Raw genomic sequence first — 19172 nt, 5'->3', positions numbered from 1 at the left:
AATACACAAAGGAAAAAGAAGGAACAGAATGACAGAAAACAGCTCATTGTGATTGAGGAATCCATAGAATCAAATCACTTCCGGGAAAATTGGAACACACTAAACAAACAACACAAAGAGCTATCTATCCAAAATGGAGATGTCTGGATAAACCACTTCTCCAACCTTTTCGGCCATATAACAAAGAACCAAGGGCAAAAAAACATATAGCAGTGCATTCAGAAAGTATTCAGACCCCTTGACGTTTTCCACATTTTGTTACGTTACAGCTTTATTCTAAAATGGATCAAATCAAATATATTCCTCATCAATCTCCACACAATACCCCATAATGACAAAGCGAAACGTTTTTTTGAAATGTTTGCTAATTTATTAAATGTAAAAAACAGAAATACCTTTATTTACATAAGTATTCAGATCCTTTGCTATGAGATTCAAAATTGAGCTCAGATGCATCCTGTTTCCATTGATCATCCTTGAGATGTTCCTACAACTTGATTGGAGTCCACCTGTGGTAAATTCAATTGACTGGACATGATTTTGAAAGGCACACACCTGTCTATATAAACTCCCACAGTTGACAGTGCATGTCAGAGCAAAAACCAAGCCATGACGTCAAAGGAATTGTCCATAGAACTCCGAGACATGATTGTGTCGAGGCACAGATCTGGGGAAGGGTACCAAAAAATGTCTGCAGCATCGAAGGTTCCCAAAACATAGTGGCCTCCATCATTCTTAAATGGAATAAGTTAGGAACCACGAAGACTCTTCCTAGAGCTGGCCGCCCAGCCAAACTGAGCAATTGAGGGAGAAGGGCCTTGGTCAGGGAGGTGACCAAGAATCCGATGGTCACTCTGACAGAGCTCCAGAGTTTCTATGTGGAGATGGGAGAACATTTCAGAAGGACAACCATCTCTGCAGCACTCCACCAATCAGGCCTTTATGGTAGAGTGGCCAGACGGAAGCCACTCCTCAGTAAAACGCATATGACAGCCCACTTGTAGTTTGCCAAAAGGCACCTAAAGGCTCTCAGACCCTGATAAACAAGATTCTCTGCTCTGATGAAACCAAGATTGAACTCTTTGGCCTGAATGCCAAGCGTCACATCTGGAGGAAACCTGGCACCATCCAAACCTGGCACCATCCCTGCGGTGAAGCATGGTGGTGTTAGCATCCTGTTGTGGGGAAGCTTTTCAGCGGCAGGGACTGGGAGATTGGTCAGGAGCAAAGGAAAGATGAACAGAGCAAAGTACTGAGAGATTCTTGATGAAAACTTGCTCCAGAGCGCTCAAGACCTCATTCTGGGGTGAATGTTGATATATATTATATATTATCCAATAGGACAACGACCCTAAGCACACAGCCAAGACAATGCAGGAGTGGCTTCGGGACAAGTCTCAGAATGTCCTTGAGCGGAACAGCCAGAGCCCGGAACTGAACCCAATCAAACATCTCTAGAGAGACCTGAAAATAGCTGTGCAGCGACGCTCCCCATCCAACCCGACAGAGCTTGAGAGGATCTGCAGAGAAGAATGGGAGAAACTCCCCAAATACAGGTGTGCCAAGCTTGTAGCGTCATACCCAAGAAGACTCGAGGCTGGAATCGCTGTCTAAGGTGCTTCAACAAAGTACTGAGTACTGAATACTTATGTAAATACAATATTTCAGTTTTGTATTTTTTTGGAATTTGTTCCAATTTTTTAACCTGTTTTTGCTTTGTCATTATGGGGTATTGTGGGTAGATTGATGAAGGGGGGGGGACAATCTAATCAATTTAAGAATAAGGCGTAACGTAACAAAATGTGGAAAAAGGCCAGGGGTCTGAATACTTTCTGAATACACTGAACATGATAATTTACAAAACTTAGAATCAGCTATTAAAGACTAGCAGAACCCACTGGACTCTCCAATTACATTGGTTGAGCTACAGGATAAAATGCAAACCCTCCAACTCAAAAAGGCCTGTGGTGTTGATGGTATACTAAACAATATTATAAAAATATTATTTAAAAAAATATTATAAAAATATAGACCACATATTCAAATGGGCTAACTCTTCAACATCATCCTCAGCTCTGCTATATTCTCTAATATTTAGAACCAAGGCCGGATCACCCCGATCCACAAAACTGGAGACAAATTTGACCCCAATAATTACCTTGAACTATGTGTCAGCACCAATATCAGAAACAATCCTCTGCAGGATCAAATCAACATTTATTTGTCACGTGTGCCGAATACAACAGGTGTAGGTAGACCTTACAGTGAAATGCTTACTTACAGGCTCTAACCAATAGTGCAAAAGGTATTAGGTGAACAATAGGTAAGTAAAGAAATAAAACAACAGTAAAAATACAGTGAAAAACAGTAGCGAGGCTATAAAAGTAGCGAGGCTACATACCGACACTGGTTAGTCAGGCTGATTGAGGTAGTATATACATGTAGATATGGTTAAAGTGACTATGCATATATGATGAACAGAGAGTAGCAGTAGCGTATAGAGGGGTTGGCGGGTGGTGGGACACAATGCAGATAGCCTGGTTAGCCAATGTGCGGGAGCACTGGTTGGTCGGGCCAATTGAGGTAGTATGTACATATGTACATCAACAGCAGACTCCAACATTTTCTCAGTGAAAACAATGTCCTGAGCAAATGTCAAATTTGCTTCTTACCAAAATACCGTACAATAGACCACGTGCACACCCTGCATACCCTTATTAACAAACAAACAAAACAAAAACAAAGTCTTCTCATGCTTTGTTGATTTCAAAAAAGGTTTTTGTTCAATTTGGCAAGAGGGTATGCTATACAAATTGATGGAAAGCGGTGTTGGGAGGAAAGTATATGACATTATAACATCAATGTACACAAACAACAAGTGTGCAGTTGAAATGGGCAATAAACACAGATATCTTTCCTCAGGGCAGTGGGGTGAGACAGGGATGCAGCTTGAGCCTCACCCTCTTCAGCATGTATATCAATGAATTGGCGAGGCCACTAGAAAAGTCTGCAGCACCTGCCCTCACCCTACTGGATTCATAAATCAAATGTGTATTGTTTGCAGATGACCTGGTGGTTCTGTCCCCAACCAACGAGGGCCTACAGCAGCACCTAGATCTTCTGCACAGATTCTGTCAGACTTGGGCCCTGACAGTGAATCTCAGTAAGACAAAAATAATTGTGTTCCAAAAAAGGTCCAGTAGCCAGGCAACACATACAAATTCTATCTAGCCACTGTTGCCCTAGAGCACACACCTACCTCAGCTTATACATCAACACCACAGGTAACTTCCACAAGGCTGTGAAAGATCTAAGTGACAAGGCAAGAAGGGCCTTCTATGCCATCAAAAAGGAACATAAAACTCAACATCCCAATTAGGATCTGGCTAAAAGTACTTCAATCAGTTATCAAACCCATTGCCTTCTATGGTGGTGAGGCCTGGGGTCCACTCACCAACCAAGAATTCTTGAAATGGGACAAACACCCAATTGAAAAAATATACTTAGTGTACAACGCAAAACCCCAAACAATCCATGCAGAGCATAATTAGGACAATACCCGCTAGTTATCAAAATCCAGAAAAGAGTTGTTAAAATCTACAACCACCTTAAAGGAAACGATGCCCACACATTCCACAATAATGCCCTCAGCTACAGAGAGATGAACCGAGAGAAGTGTCCCCTTCAGCCAGCTGGTTCTGGGGCTCTATTCAGAAATGCAAATAGACCCCACTGAGCCTCAGGACAGAAACACATTTGGACCAACCAAATTATAAGAAAGCAAAAACAGAACTATTTGACACACTGGAAAGAATCAATCAAATAACAGAGCAAATTGGAATACTATCTGACCCTGAACAGAGAGTACACAGTGACAGAATACCTGACCAATGTGACTGACCCCAAATTTATGAAAATTATTACAGACTGAGTGAGCTTAGCCTATTGAGAGGCCGCCATAGGCAGAAGACAGGCTATGTGCCCACTGCCCACAAAATGAGGTGCAAACTTAGCTGCACTTGCTAAACTCATGCCAAATGTATGGCCACTTTAGAGATGTATTTTCCCACAGATCACACAGACCCACAAAGAATTTCAAAACAAATCAAACATTGATAAACTCCCATATCTGTTAGGTGAAATACCGCAGTGTGCCATCACAGCAGCATGATTTGTGGCCCATTGCCATGAGAAAAGGGCAACCATTGAAGAACTATCAACATTGTAAATACAACCTATATTTATCTGTTTATTTATTTTCCCTTCCAAACTTCAACTACATTCACATTGTTAAAACACTGTACATAGCCAATAATATAACATTTAAAATGTCAATATTCTTTTAAAACTTTTGTGAGTGTTGACTAATGTTTCCCTTCCGTGTATTTCCCTTTTGTTTACTGTTTATCCATTTGCTTTGGCAATGTAAACATGTTTCCCATGCCAATAAAGCCATTTGAATTGAATTGATATCCGTTTTTCTACGTCTCAATCCACTGCCTCCTCCGATGTCGCTCATCCGCACCTGTGGTGAAAGGTGACAGAGCTAGAGCAGTGTTTGTCAGACCATGAGTCACCTGTGGTGAAAGGTGACAGAGCCAGAGCAATGTTTGTCAGACCATGAGTCATCTGTGGTGAAAGGTGACAGAGCCAGAGCAATGTTTGTCAGACCATGAGTCACCTGTGGTGAAAGGTGACAGAGCCAGAGCAATGTTTGTCAGACCATGAGTCACCTGTGGTGAAAGGTGACAGAGCCAGAGCAATGTTTGTCAGACCATGAGTCACCTGTGGTGAAAGGTGACAGAGCCAGAGCAATGTTTGTCAGACCATGAGTCATCTGTGGTGAAAGAGCCAGAGCAATGTTTGTCAGACCATGAGTCACCTGCGGTGAAAGGTGACAGAGCCAGAGCAATGTTTGTTAGACCATGAGTCACCTGTGGTGAAAGGTGACAGAGCCAGAGCAATGTTTGTCAGACCATGAGTCACCTGTGGTGAAAGGTGACAGAGCCAGAGCAATGTTTGTCAGACCAAGAGTCACCTGTGGTGAAAGGTGACAGAGCCAGAGCAATGTTTGTCAGACCATGAGTCATCTGTGGTGAAAGGTGACAGAGCTAGAGCAGTGTTTGTCAGACCATGAGTCACCTGTGGTGAAAGGTGAGAGCCAGAGCAATGTTTGTCAGACCATGAGTCATCTGTGGTGAAAGGTGACAGAGCCAGAGCAATGTTTGTCAGACCATGAGACATCTGTGGTGAAAGGTGACAGAGCCAGAGCATTGTTTGTCAGACCATGAGTCACCTGTGGTGAAAGGTGAGAGCCAGAGCAATGTTTGTCAGACCATGAGTCATCTGTGGTGAAAGGTGACAGAGCCAGAGCAATGTTTGTCAGACCATGAGACATCTGTGGTGAAAGGTGACAGAGCTAGAGCAGTGTTTGTCAGACCATGAGTCATCTGTGGTGAAAGGTGACAGAGCTAGAGCAGTGTTTGTCAGACCATGAGTCATCTGTGGTGAAAGGTGACAGAGCTAGAGCAGTGTTTGTCAGACCATGAGTCATCTGTGGTGAAAGGTGACAGAGCCAGAGCAATGTTTGTCAGACCATGAGACATCCCCCAAAAAATGTCCTTCTCACAATCGTCTGTAGCGTCTGAACGGTTTGTCTATAACCTATTATGAACCCTCTATGGAAAGTTGAGACTCTCACGAACACCATGGTGTTTGTTGCTCAATGACCCCAACAAGCATCTTGGGACTCTAAAGTCGACACAGCCGATCTGTCGACTTCTGTCTGTAGCGTCCGAACAGTTGGGGCTACACACTAATATAATCCCTCAGTGTAAAGGTGAGACTCTCACGAACAGGGCTTAGACTGTAATGGGTTATTAACCAGGAAAATACTATCTAGACATGAATAAAACAGATTTATCTGTGTTACATCACCAAGTTTAGAAGTAAACTAATTGATAAAAGGACGTTTCACTACTAGAGGATGCTACTGTATTATCTAGGTCTAAGAATAGAATTATAGATCAGCTAAGACTTGTTAAAATCCCCTAAAGTAAATGTCCGTGCCCCAGAGGAAATCTAATTAGCATAATAATCCATCTCAAACCACCGCATGCGGCTATGTAACACTTTTAACCTTTAATGAGGCAAGTCAGTTGAGAACAAATTCTTATTTCCAATGATGGCCTACACCGGCCAAACCCAGACAACACTGGGCCAATTGTGCACCGCCTTACGGGACTCCCAATCACATCCGGTTGTGATACACTGGGCCAATTGTGCACCGCCTTACGGGACTCCCAATCACATCCGGTTGTGATACACTGGGCCAATTGTGCACCGCCTTACGGGACTCCCAATCACATCCGGTTGTGATACAACCTAGATTCAAACCAGGGTGTCTGTAGTGTCACCACTAGCACTGAAATGCTGCGCCACTCGAAAGCCCTTAAAACAATTCCATATAGCTTAGAACCCCCCGGCATAGACAGGGTTGACTGTTTGGTGAATCTCTCAGATACAGGACAGACACTTTTTTTGTGGGGCATATAGTTGTTCCATGTATTGAATCTGTTATTCAGTGCATTTATATGGGCTAATAGCAGTCAGGCCAAAAATTATTCCTCATCAAATATTATTTTTGATACTTCAAGGGTTCTTATAAATAGAACCATCACAAAAAAAGTAGTTACCTCCTTAGTTTAGAAATAATTTTGACCATTTTAACCACGTTAGCACTCTGTTTTGAAGTAAGAAATAAAATGTATTTCACATTTTAAAGGAGAATGACACAAAAAAAAAATACTTTTGGGACAAAGGCACCTATAATTATTTGCATTTCAACAGTCACTTCTGACCTCTATTACATTTGACATCTAAACAGCAGGTGGCGATGTTGATCACCATTACATTTGACATCTAAACAGCAGGTGGCGATGTTGATCACCATTACATTTGACATCTAAACAGCAGGTGGCGATGTTGATCACCATTACATTTGACATCTAAACAGCAGGTGGCGATGTTGATCACCATTTTATTACTAAAGCAAGATCCCTTGACTTTCGGGTTTCATAACCAATGACTGAATGTTTACACAGGCAGACCATTCTGATATTTTTTCCCACTAATTGGGCTTTTGACCAAATCACAGATCTTTTCACATCAGAACGTTTTGGGAACTGATCAAATTTGTAAAAAAAACAAAACAAATGGGGCTGCCTGAGTCACATTCTTGGTTGTTCAAATGTGTAGTTTATGGAATTCATCATTATTTTTCACAAATGCACCAGATGTCAATGTCATTTTGGATTTGTGATCAGTGCCTCAGATGAAACAGTCCATTTATCCTGATATATCCTTTGATTAGACAGAAGTTTTTTTTATAATAGTTCAATCAAAGTAAACAATAACATGAAAAAACACAAAAATGATAAAACAATATTTTTTTTATTTTGTAATACCATATATAATGCAATTGCATATCTTTGGCGAAAATAAACTTTATAAACATTTTATTAACAGAGGTTAGCATACAAAAACCAAAAGGTGTGTCTGTCTAACAGACATGGCAGACGACTGACTGATACTGGGTTGGCAGCTTTAGTTAGTTCAACACAAAACGCTTTATCAGAATCAATAAATTGCAACTGCATTTTTGAAAAAAATAAAAATCACATAATCAATATCCAATAACAAGTTTTCAAACAATGAAGCAATCCTATGTATGCAGCTTTGAGTCTAACAATGTATCACTGTGTAAAGTGAAAAATATAGACCCCTGGGGTACCCCACAGTGTGTCTTAGAGCCCCATGTCATGCAGGTAGTCCTAAAGATCCATCTCAAAAACATTCACTTACTAAGAGACTCAGGATAAAGTTCACTTGGAGTCTGATAACATCTTCCTTCTAGCTACAAGCACTACAGCATGAACAAGTTACTGGAAGTTGTCCTCAACTATCTAAGTTTAAACAGAAGTCCATGGGGGTACCAAGACTAACACCAGGGCAACCCGTGGAAACATGTAGATGACTTCTATGGTGGCAGGATCCTAACATGGAGAAGGAATGCCAACTAATATCTATGGTGCGACTACTTCTGGCAGTCAGAATATTATAGAAACTTAAACAATACTAATTCAGATAAAGGCTGTGAAGTTTGATGATTCAACTTAAATTGGCAGAGAAGTTCTCAATAGTTAGGAAATATCCATTCATCTGAAACGTCTACACAACACCACTGTTGGCAAAAAATGGTTCAGGATCAATTTGCTCAGCAATTTTCTTCTATCCAGTTCAACAACAAAACAATCGGTACACTTGGCAGTCGTGGTTAAATTGAAAAATCCCTGGTGGAAAGACTAAATACATTGGCAAAATACTTTCTCAGACACAGATCACATCTTCATCACTATATCACATAGTGAAAGTATTGGTCTATGGCAGTAAAATGAAAATAAAACTAAATTCATCAAAATAATTTTCCAGAGGGGAGAGAAGTAACCTTTCCACTCGCTTCAAATGACCATTATTTGATAGAAGTTCCATTCAATCGTCCCATTATAAATTAATTATAATAAATACATTGATGATTTAATGGACAACATTAATTTGTTCTTTGTTTATTCACAGACCGTGTATTCTATGTCCATCTTATTTAGGAGAACCGCGGTTTAGTTCTAACAACAACATTTCCATTCTAGGAACAAAGCGCTTCCCATTCCCCAACAACTAAAATATAAACTGCATGTCAGACTAAAGTCAGTCCACAAGGTCAGAGTCCTCCTACATTTCCTGTTAGTTGGCTTCTAGGGCACCAATGTAACTGTCAGTCACAAAAACTGTGAGAAGAGGAACATGGTCGCAATGGTACAAATGAATGTTTGGCACTGCATGCAATCTGTATTTATGGAAGTGAATTAATTTAACATTATACAACAGAAGTGGAAAGTTAAGTGGGCTCATGACAGAGGGCAGTATACTGTCATTCAGTGAACCAGCTAAAAGCAATTCTATCATATGGGCATGCTCTGGGCTTTTGGCATTTTGCTTACTAATGCAGGTTAATGCATGCAAGCGCTGAAACCAGTCTGGCCTCTTCTCTTCACAAGTTCTGTTGCAACATCCTGTACTTCCCGTCACTGAACTCTATGCAATCAACTGACAGTAAACACATTACTGTACAGCGGAGCGAAGAGGGTGGTGTGTTTCCTGGTTTTCCCTTTGCGTTTTCTTATTGTGGAGCAAGACAAAGCAAAGCCTCTTTCTGGCAACACGGTCGGAACTTTGCCACAGCCAACAACAGGCAGTAAATAGTACAATATTGTCAATCTAACCTCACTACAACGTTATTATAACTAAATCCTTGTCTTAACTTCCCTTTGGCCTGAATACTAAGTCAGTAGGTGTGACTAATATTACATGATTGAAAACTGAGCAGCACATCTGCCAGTGAGTGCTCTCCTGCAAGCGCATCGTCTTGGGATCACGATGGTTACAACCTTAGCTGTGTTTCAGCCAGATACACCTTGCATAGGATAGGATAGGATAGGATAGGGTAGGGTAGGACAGGGTAGGACAAGAACAGGATAGATCAAGAGAAGAATCACAAATGTATCAAAATGTGTCATTTCTCAGTTTACACACTAAACGCAAATAATGTATGTATAACAGAATAAGAGGGGCCACAGAGGAAAAGCCATGAAGACGAGTGGGTTCTGATGGTACGACGATGTAATGACCTTTTCCTCTCAGTGTAGGAAACCAGAGTGGACTCTTCCTCACCGTGCCAATCTTCACACAGTCGGTTATCTTTGTTTCATTCCTTTTCTTAACACGGCAGTAGCAGAGTTCCAACATTTCCTTTGTTGCGTTTCCCCACCAGGCTATTACATCCTGACATGGAACTAGTCCAGTGTTCTGCTCTGGGATCAGATTGTTCAGATCACTCTAAACAGCCAGTGCCATGAACCTCACTACTTCAATACATTCCCAATAATGTGCTGCTTTTAGACACCAGTGTTGTCATCAACCCAAGAAAAATACCAACATTGAACAAATTAAATAATATAAAGAGCAGTTTAAGGTTACGGATCAATTATTGCATCTCTCTTTGTTTGTTATTTCCAGGCCAAGGTTGTCGCCTATCAAAAAACACTCATGTTTTTATTTGATTTTTGCACGGAGAAGGGAGAAACTGACAGGAAGATGAGAGGTTAGTTGTTTGTTACAGACATGCACTCATTCTCTTATAAATAGTTTCACTTGGAAGAGGATACAGGTTGAGGAGGAAGCATGCAATGCTTTGAGTTTTAAAAACTTTAAGCTTTTTCTGGTCTTGTCTTTTATCCAGAAGAAAATCCTTTGAATTGCGAGGATCTGTGGAGAAGCCATCAGAAACAGGCAGTTCGTTTTGGATCGATGGGTATTGTGATGGTTCTTCACAGTAGTCCCCAAGCACCCCACTTAACCCCACCCACCTGACACGCCCAAGTTACAAAAGTCTCAATATGGCTTTATTCTCCTGTGTGTGAATGATACTATTGCCATTTGTTGTGTTGAGATAGGGAGGGATTTCCCATCCCATCATGTGTCAAACCAAAAAACTGGCTCAAAAATCAGCAATCAGAAAAGCAGGAGGCGGCACAACCTGGACCTATCAGTAGGACACACAATCAGATCAGGGTTACAGGGGCGGGAGTCTGAGGGCGAGGCAGTACGACCACCTCATTTCCTGTTCAGTTTTTTGCTCTTGGCACTGCGTTTGTTGAGCTCCATGGAGGTACGGATCCCAGCCAGGTGAAGCAGAGACCCAGCCGCCTCCTTCAGCTCCTCATCCAGCTCCGGCTTGGCTGTCAGCTCCCTACGTGCCCTCTTACCTGCCGGGCACTTCACCGAGGAGGAAGAGGGGGAGGGGCGATGAGGAGCAGGCTGGGAGTGGCCGCCCCTCTCGTCCCGGTCCCCGAGGTCAGAGTCCTCCTCTTCGCTATGGAAACCCTCGCTGCCGGCGCGGCGTGGGCGTGGCCTGCCGTGGCCTGGGCCTCCTTCATCCAGGGAGGAGAGGGAGGAGGAGGAGGAGCGGGAGGAGCAGCGCTGCAGAGTCATGCTACTATAGTTGTGGTCCTGCTTAGGATCGCTGCTCACCAGGACCAAGTCTGGCTGGGACAAGTCCAGGGGACTGTCTGGTTCACCTGGGAGAGGGAGGGAAAGAAGAGAGAGATGAGAAAGAGAGATTGAGGAAGAAACCATCTTCACACTAAAGAAACCGTGTTTCTGAATGCAACAGGGCAGTAAGAGTAGCTTATGTGATCAAGAGTCAAGTGTTTTTAATCCAATAAGCAGCTGGCTAGGGAGTGTCCCCGTGTTCAGCAGGCTAGGGAGTGTCCCCGTGTCCAGCAGGCTAGGGAGTGTCCCCGTGTCCAGCAGGCTAGGGAGTGTCCCCGTGTCCAGCAGGCTAGGGAGTGTCCCCGTGTCCAGCAGGCTAGGGAGTGTCCCCGTGTCCAGCAGGCTAGGGAGTGTCCCCGTGTCCAGCAGGCTAGGGAGTGTCCCCGTGTCCAGCAGGCTAGGGAGTGTCCCCGTGTCCAGCAGGCTAGGGAGTGTCCCCGTGTCCAGCAGGCTAGGGAGTGTCCCCGTGTCCAGCAGGCTAGGGAGTGTCCCCGTGTCCAGCAGGCTAGGGAGTGTCCCCGTGTCCAGCAGGCTAGGGAGTGTCCCGTGTCCAGCAGGCTAGGGAGTGTCCCCGTGTCCAGCAGGCTAGGGAGTGTCCCCGTGTCCAGCAGGCTAGGGAGTGTCCCCGTGTCCAGCAGGCTAGGGAGTGTCCCCGTGTCCAGCAGGCTAGGGAGTGTCCCCGTGTCCAGCAGGCTAGGGAGTGTCCCCGTGTCCAGCAGGCTAGGGAGTGTCCCGTGTCCAGCAGGCTAGGGAGTGTCCCCGTGTCCAGCAGGCTAGGGAGTGTCCCCGTGTCCAGCAGGCTAGGGAGTGTCCCCGTGTCCAGCAGGCTAGGGAGTGTCCCCGTGTCCAGCAGGCTAGGGAGTGTCCCCGTGTCCAGCAGGCTAGGGAGTGTCCCCGTGTCCAGCAGGCTAGGGAGTGTCCCCGTGTCCAGCAGGCTAGGGAGTGTCCCCGTGTCCAGCAGGCTAGGGAGTGTCCGTGTCCAGCAGGCTAGATTCATAACAGCAGAGGCAGAAGTGTCTCATGGAATGAACACTTAAAACACATGGGGGAGGCATGAAATACAACACCACTTATTCACAGGAAGATAATTCTATATGCAAAACCTCGTCTGGCTTGGAACGGGACTATGCAGGACTTCAACTGTGCTGTTGAGTGTACATAATAAGCAATAGAGAGACACAGGAATATGTTTTACAAGGGGTGGATAGATGCTGGGCGAGTGATGCTGGGCAAGTGATGCTGGGCGAGTGATGCTGGGCGAGTGATGCTGGGCGAGTGATGCTGGGCGAGTGATGCTGGGCGAGTGATGCTGGGCGAGTGATGCTGGGCGAGTGATGCTGGGCGAGTGATGCTGGGCGAGTGATGCTGGGCGAGTGATGCTGGGCGAGTGATGTAAAAGCAATAAAGAAGAATGCGTGAAACGGGCAGGTGACACAGAGAAAGGGGGAGAGTAGCAATGAAAAGGTAGTGACACAGAGAAAGGGGGAGAGTAGTAATGAAAAGGTAGTGACACAGAGAAAGGGGGAGAGTAGTAATGAAAAGGTAGTGACACAGAGAAAGGGGGAGAGTAGTAATGAAAAGGTAGTGACACAGAGAAAGGGGGAGAGTAGTAATGAAAAGGTAGTGACACAGAGAAAGGGGGAGAGTAGTAATGAAAAGGTAGAGACACAGAGAAAGGGGGAGAGTAGTAATGAAAAGGTAGAGACACAGAGAAAGGGGGAGAGTAGTAATGAAAAGGTAGAGACACAGAGAAAGGGGGAGAGTAGTAATGAAAAGGTAGAGACACAGAGAAAGGGGGAGAGTAGTAATGAAAAGGTAGAGACACAGAGAAAGGGGGAGAGTAGTAATGAAAAGGTAGTGACACAGAGAAAGGGGGAGAGTAGTAATGAAAAGGTAGTGACACAGAGAAAGGGGGAGAGTAGTAATGAAAAGGTAGAGACACAGAGAAAGGGGGAGAGTAGTAATGAAAAGGTAGAGACAGAGAGAAAGGGGGAGAGTAGTAATGAAAAGGTAGTGACACAGAGAAAGGGGGAGAGTAGTAATGAAAAGGTAGAGACACAGAGAAAGGGGGAGAGTAGTAATGAAAAGGTAGTGACACAGAGAAAGGGGGAGAGTAGTAATGAAAAGGTAGTGACACAGAGAAAGGGGGAGAGTAGTAATGAAAAGGTAGTGACACAGAGAAAGGGGAGAGTAGTAATGAAAAGGTAGAGACACAGAGAAAGGGGAGAGTAGTAATGAAAAGGTAGAGACACAGAGAAAGGGGAGAGTAGTAATGAAAAGGTAGTGACAGACAGAGAAAGGGGAGAGTAGTAATGAAAAGGTAGTGACACAGAGAAAGGGGAGAGTAGTAATGAAAAGGTAGTGACACAGAGAAAGGGGAGAGTAGTAATGAAAAGGTAGTGACACAGAGAAAGGGAGTAGTAATGAAAAGGTAGAGACACAGAGAAAGGGGGAGAGTAGTAATGAAAAGGTAGAGACACAGAGAAAGGGGGAGAGTAGTAATGAAAAGGTAGAGACACAGAGAAAGGGGGAGAGTAGTAATGAAAAGGTAGTGACACAGAAAGGGGGAGAGTAGTAATGAAAAGGTAGTGACACAGAGAAAGGGGAGAGTAGTAATGAAAAGGTAGTGGTAGAGACACAGAGAAGGAAAGGGAGAGTAGTAATGAAAAGGTAGAGACACAGAGAAAGGGGAGAGTAGTAATGAAAAGGTAGAGACACAGAGAAAGGGGAGAGTAGTAATGAAAAGGTAGAATGACACAGAGAAAGGGGAGAGTAGTAATGAAAAGGTAGTGACACAGAGAAAGGGGAGAGTAGTAATGAAAAGGTAGAGACACAGAGAAAGGAGGAGTAGTAATGAAAAGGTAGAGACACAGAGAAAGGGGAGAGTAGTAATGAAAAGGTAGAGACACAGAGAAAGGGGAGAGTAGTAATGAAAAGGTAGTGACACAGAGAAAGGGGAGAGTAGTAATGAAAAGGTAGTGACACAGAGAAAGGGGAGAGTAGTAATGAAAAGGTAGTGACACAGAGAAAGGGGAGAGTAGTAATGAAAAGGTAGAGACACAGAGAAAGGGGAGAGTAGCAATGAAAAGGTAGAGACAGGAGAAAGGGGGAGAGTAGCAATGAAAAGGTAGTGACACAGAGAAAGGGGGAGAGTAGAAAAGGTAATGAAAAGGTAGTGACACAGAGAAAGGGGAGAGTAGTAATGAAAAGGTAGTGACACAGAGAAAGGGGGAGAGTAGCAATGAAAAAGGTAGAGACACAGAGAAAGGGGAGAGTAGTAATGAAAAAAGGTAGAGACACAGAGAAAGGGGGAGAGTAGCAATGAAAAGGTAGAGACAGAGAGAAAGGGGAGAGTAGTAATGAAAAGGTAGTGACACAGAGAAAGGGGAGAGTAGTAATGAAAAGGTAGTGACACAGAGAAAGGGGAGAGTAGTAATGAAAAGGTAGTGACACAGAGAAAGGGGAGAGTAGTAATGAAAAGGTAGTGACACAGAAAGGGGGAGAGTAGTAATGAAAAGGTAGTGACACAGAGAAAGGGGGAGAGTAGTAATGAAAAGGTAGAGACACAGAGAAAGGGGGAGAGTAGTAATGAAAAGGTAGAGACACAGAGAAAGGGGGAGAGTAGTAATGAAAAGGTAGAGACACAGAGAAAGGGGGAGAGTAGTAATGAAAAGGTAGTGACACAGAAAGGGGGAGAGTAGTAATGAAAAGGTAGTGACACAGAGAAAGGGGGAGAGTAGTAATGAAAAGGTAGAGACAGAGAGAAAGGGGGAGAGTAGTAATGAAAAGGAGGTAGTGACACAGAGAAAGGGGAGAGTAGTAATGAAAAGGTAGTGACACAGAGAAAGGGGGAGAGTAGTAATGAAAAGGTAGAGACACAGAGAAAGGGGGAGAGTAGTAATGAAAAGGTAGAGACACAGAGAAAGGGGGAGAGTAGCAATGAAAAGGTAGAGACAGAGAGAAAGGGGGAGAGTAGTAATGAAAAGGTAGTGACACAGAGAAAGGGGGAGAGTAGTAATGAAAAGGTAGTGACACAGAGAAAGGGGGAGAGTAGTAATGAAAAGGTAGTGACACAGAGAAAGGGGGAGAGTAGTAATGAAAAGGTAGTGACACAGAGAAAGGGGGAGAGTAGTAATGAAAAGGTAGAGACACAGAGAAAGGGGGAGAGTAGTAATGAAAAGGTAGAGACACAGAGAAAGGGGGAGAGTAGTAATGAAAAGGTAGAGACACAGAGAAAGGGGGAGAGTAGTAATGAAAAGGTAGTGACACAGAAAGGGGGAGAGTAGTAATGAAAAGGTAGTGACACAGAGAAAGGGGAGAGTAGTAATGAAAAGGTAGAGACACAGAGAAAGGGGAGAGTAGTAATGAAATGAAAAGGTAGAGACACAAGGGGAGAAAGGGAAATGAGAAAGGGGAGAGTAGTAATGAAAAGGTAGAGACACAGAGAAAGGGGGAGAGTAGTAATGAAAAGGTAGAGACACAGAGAAAGGGGAGAGTAGTAATGAAAAGGTAGTGACACAGAAAGGGGAGAGTAGTAATGAAAAAAGGTAGTGACACAGAGAAAGGGGAGAGTAGTAATGAAAAGGTAGAGACACAGAGAAAGGGGAGAGTAGTAATGAAAAGGTAGAGACAGAGAGAAAGGGGAGAGTAGTAATGAAAAGGTAGTGACACAGAGAAAGGGGGAGAGTAGTAATGAAAAGGTAGAGACACAGAGAAAGGGGGAGAGTAGTAATGAAAAGGTAGAGACACAGAGAAAGGGGGAGAGTAGTAATGAAAAGGTAGAGACACAGAGAAAGGGGGAGAGTAGTAATGAAAAGGTAGTGACACAGAAAGGGGAGAGTAGTAATGAAAAGGTAGTGACACAGAGAAAGGGGGAGAGTAGTAATGAAAAGGTAGTGACACAGAGAAAGGGGGAGAGTAGTAATGAAAAGGTAGTGACACAGAGAAAGGGGAGAGTAGTAATGAAAAGGTAGAGACACAGAGAAAGGGGAGAGTAGTAATGAAAAGGTAGAGACACAGAGAAAGGGGAGAGTAGTAATGAAAAGGTAGAGACACAGAGAAAGGGGAGAGTAGTAATGAAAAGGTAGAGACAGAGAAAGGGGAGAGTAGTGAATGAAAAGGTAGTGACACAGAGAAAGGGGGAGAGTAGTAATGAAAAGGTAGTGACACAGAGAAAGGGGAGAGTAGTAATGAAAAGGTAGAGACACAGAGAAAGGGGAGAGTAGTAATGAAAAGGTAGTGACACAGAGAAAGGGGTAATGAGTAGTAATGAAAAGGTAGTGACACAGAGAAAGGGGAGAGTAGTAATGAAAAGGTAGTGACACAGAGAAAGGGGAGAGTAGTAATGAAAAGGTAGAGACACAGAAAAGAAGAGGGGGGAGAGTAGTAATGAAAAGGTAGAGACACAGAGAAAGGGGAAAGGGGGAGAGTAGTAATGAAAAGGTAGTGACACAGAGAAAGGGGGAGAGTAGTAATGAAAAGGTAGAGACACAGAGAAAGGGGGAGAGTAGTAATGAAAAGGTAGTGACACAGAGAAAGGGGGAGAGTAGTAATGAAAAGGTAGAGACACAGAGAAAGGGGGAGAGTAGTAATGAAAAGGTAGTGACACAGAGAAAGGGGGAGAGTAGTAATGAAAAGGTAGAGACACAGAGAAAGGGGGAGAGTAGTAATGAAAAGGTAGAGACACAGAGAAAGGGGGAGAGTAGTAATGAAAAGGTAGTGACACAGAGAAAGGGGGAGAGTAGTAATGAAAAGGTAGTGACACAGAGAAAGGGGGAGAGTAGTAATGAAAAGGTAGTGACACAGAGAAAGGGGGAGAGTAGTAATGAAAAGGTAGTGACACAGAGAAAGGGGGAGAGTAGTAATGAAAAGGTAGAGACAGAGAGAAAGGGGAGAGTAGTAATGAAAAGGTAGAGACAGAGAGAAAGGGGAGAGAGTAGTAAATGAAAGGTAGTGACACAGAAAAGGTAGTGACACAGATAAAGGGGGAGTAGTAATGAAAAGGTAGAGACAGAGAAAGGGGAGAGGGAGAAGTAGTAATGAAAAGGTAGTGACACAGATAAAGGGGAGAGTAGTAATGAAAAGGTAGAGACAGAGAGAAAGGGGAGAGTAGTAATGAAAAGGTAGAGACACAGAGAAAGGGGAGAGTAGTAATGAAAAGGTAGTGACACAGAGAAAGGGGAGAGTAGTAATGAAAAGGTAGAGACAGAGAGAAAGGGGAGAGTAGTAATGAAAAGGTAGTGACACAGAGAAAGGGGAGAGTAGTAATGAAAAGGTAGTGACACAGAGAAAGGGAGAGTAGTAATGAAAAGGTAGTGACACAGAGAAAGGGGGAGAGTAGTAATGAAAAGGTAGAGACAGAGAGAAAGGGGGAGAGTAGTAATGAAAAGGTAGTGACACAGAGAAAGGGTGACACAGAGAAAGGGAGAGTAGTAATGAAAAGGTAGAGACAGAGAGAAAGGGGGAGAGTAGTAATGAAAAGGTAGTGACACAGAGAAAGGGGGAGAGTAGTAATGAAAAGGTAGAGACAGAGAGAAAGGGGGAGAGTAGTAATGAAAAGGTAGTGACACAGAGAAAGGGGGAGAGTAGCAATGAAAAGGTAGAGACAGAGAGAAAGGGGGAGAGTAGTAATGAAAAGGTAGTGACACAGAGAAAGGGGGAGAGTAGTAATGAAAAGGTAGAGACAGAGAGAAAGGGGGAGAGTAGTAATGAAAAGGTAGTGACACAGAGAAAGGGGGAGAGTAGCAATGAAAAGGTAGTGACACAGAGAAAGGGGGAGAGTAGCAATGAAAAGGTAGTGACACAGAGAAAGGGGGAGAGTAGTAATGAAAAGGTAGTGACACAGAGAAAGGGGGAGAGTAGTAATGAAAAGGTAGTGACACAGAGAAAGGGGAGAGTAATGAAAAAGGTAATGAAAAGGTAGTGACACAGAGAAAGGGGGAGAGTAGCAATGAAAAGGTAGTGACACAGAGAAAGGGGGAGAGTAGTAATGAAAAGGTAGTGACAGAGAGAAAGGGGGAGAGTAGCAATGAAAAGGTAGTGACAGAGAGAAAGGGGGAGAGTAGCAATGAAAAGGTAGTGACAGAGAGAAAGGGGGAGAGTAGTAATGAAAAGGTAGTGACACAGAGAAAGGGGGAGAGTAGCAATGAAAAGGTAGTGACACAGAGAAAGGGGGAGAGTAGTAATGAAAAGGTAGTGACACAGAGAAAGGGGGAGAGTAGCAATGAAAAGGTAGAGACAGAGAGAAAGGGGGAGAGTAGCAATGAAAAGGTAGTGACAGAGAGAAAGGGGGAGAGTAGCAATGAAAAGGTAGTGACACAGAGAAAGGGGGAGAGTAGCAATGAAAAGGTAGTGACACAGAGAAAGGGGGAGAGTAGCAATGAAAAGGTAGTGACACAGAGAAAGGGGGAGAGTAGCAATGAAAAGGTAGTGACACAGAGAAAGGGGGAGAGTAGCAATGAAAAGGTAGAGACACAGAGAAAGGGGGAGAGTAGTAATGAAAAGGTAGTGACAGAGAGAAAGGGGGAGAGTAGTAATGAAAAGGTAGAGACAGAGAGAAAGGGGGAGAGTAGTAATGAAAAGGTAGAGACAGAGAGAAAGGGGAGAGTAGTAATGAAAAGGTAGTGACAGAGAAAGGGGAGAGTAGTAATGAAAAGGTAGAGACACAGAGAAAGGGGGAGAGTAGTAATGAAAAGGTAGTGACACAGAGAAAGGGGGAGAGTAGTAATGAAAAGGTAGAGACACAGAGAAAGGGGGAGAGTAGTAATGAAAAGGTAGAGACACAGAGAAAGGGGGAGAGTAGTAATGAAAAGGTAGTGACACAGAGAAAGGGGGAGAGTAGTAATGAAAAGGTAGAGACAGAGAGAAAGGGGGAGAGTAGTAATGAAAAGGTAGAGACACAGAGAAAGGGGGAGAGTAGCAATGAAAAGGTAGTGACACAGAGAAAGGGGGAGAGTAGTAATGAAAAGGTAGAGACACAGAGAAAGGGGGAGAGTAGTAATGAAAAG

General features: G+C 43.7%; 1 protein-coding gene and 1 long non-coding RNA gene across 11 annotated transcripts in view; one reads left to right on the top strand and one right to left on the bottom strand.

The window, feature by feature from the left end:
- Positions 1-7433: 7433 nt before the first annotated feature.
- Positions 7434-19172, bottom strand: part of LOC118357699 (forkhead box protein N2-like) — a 54004-nt gene continuing 42265 nt past the window's right edge. For all 3 annotated transcript variants that reach the window (XM_052477963.1, XM_052477962.1, XM_052477964.1), the window contains exon 5: positions 7434-11192. In XM_052477963.1, coding sequence (XP_052333923.1) covers positions 10729-11192 — 464 coding nt within the window. In that variant the 3' untranslated portion in view covers positions 7434-10728. The remainder of the gene's footprint in view (positions 11193-19172) is intronic.
- Positions 12678-15959, top strand: LOC127911413 (uncharacterized). Of its 8 annotated transcripts, none has more exons than XR_008078353.1 (4): positions 12678-12786; positions 13598-13751; positions 15270-15462; positions 15828-15959. It is a non-coding gene; the product is annotated as an uncharacterized LOC127911413 (long non-coding RNA). The 8 variants fall into 8 exon arrangements; XR_008078346.1 differs by lacking the exons at positions 12678-12786; positions 13598-13751 and adding exons at positions 12794-12942; positions 14648-14916 and having other exon boundaries at positions 15309-15462; XR_008078350.1 differs by lacking the exons at positions 12678-12786; positions 13598-13751 and adding exons at positions 12833-12981; positions 14648-14916 and having other exon boundaries at positions 15309-15462.

This window comes from Oncorhynchus keta, chromosome 24 (genome assembly GCF_023373465.1).
Source record: "Oncorhynchus keta strain PuntledgeMale-10-30-2019 chromosome 24, Oket_V2, whole genome shotgun sequence".
Taxonomy (NCBI): domain Eukaryota; kingdom Metazoa; phylum Chordata; class Actinopteri; order Salmoniformes; family Salmonidae; genus Oncorhynchus; species Oncorhynchus keta.
This window is presented reverse-complemented; position numbering and strand designations above follow the sequence as displayed.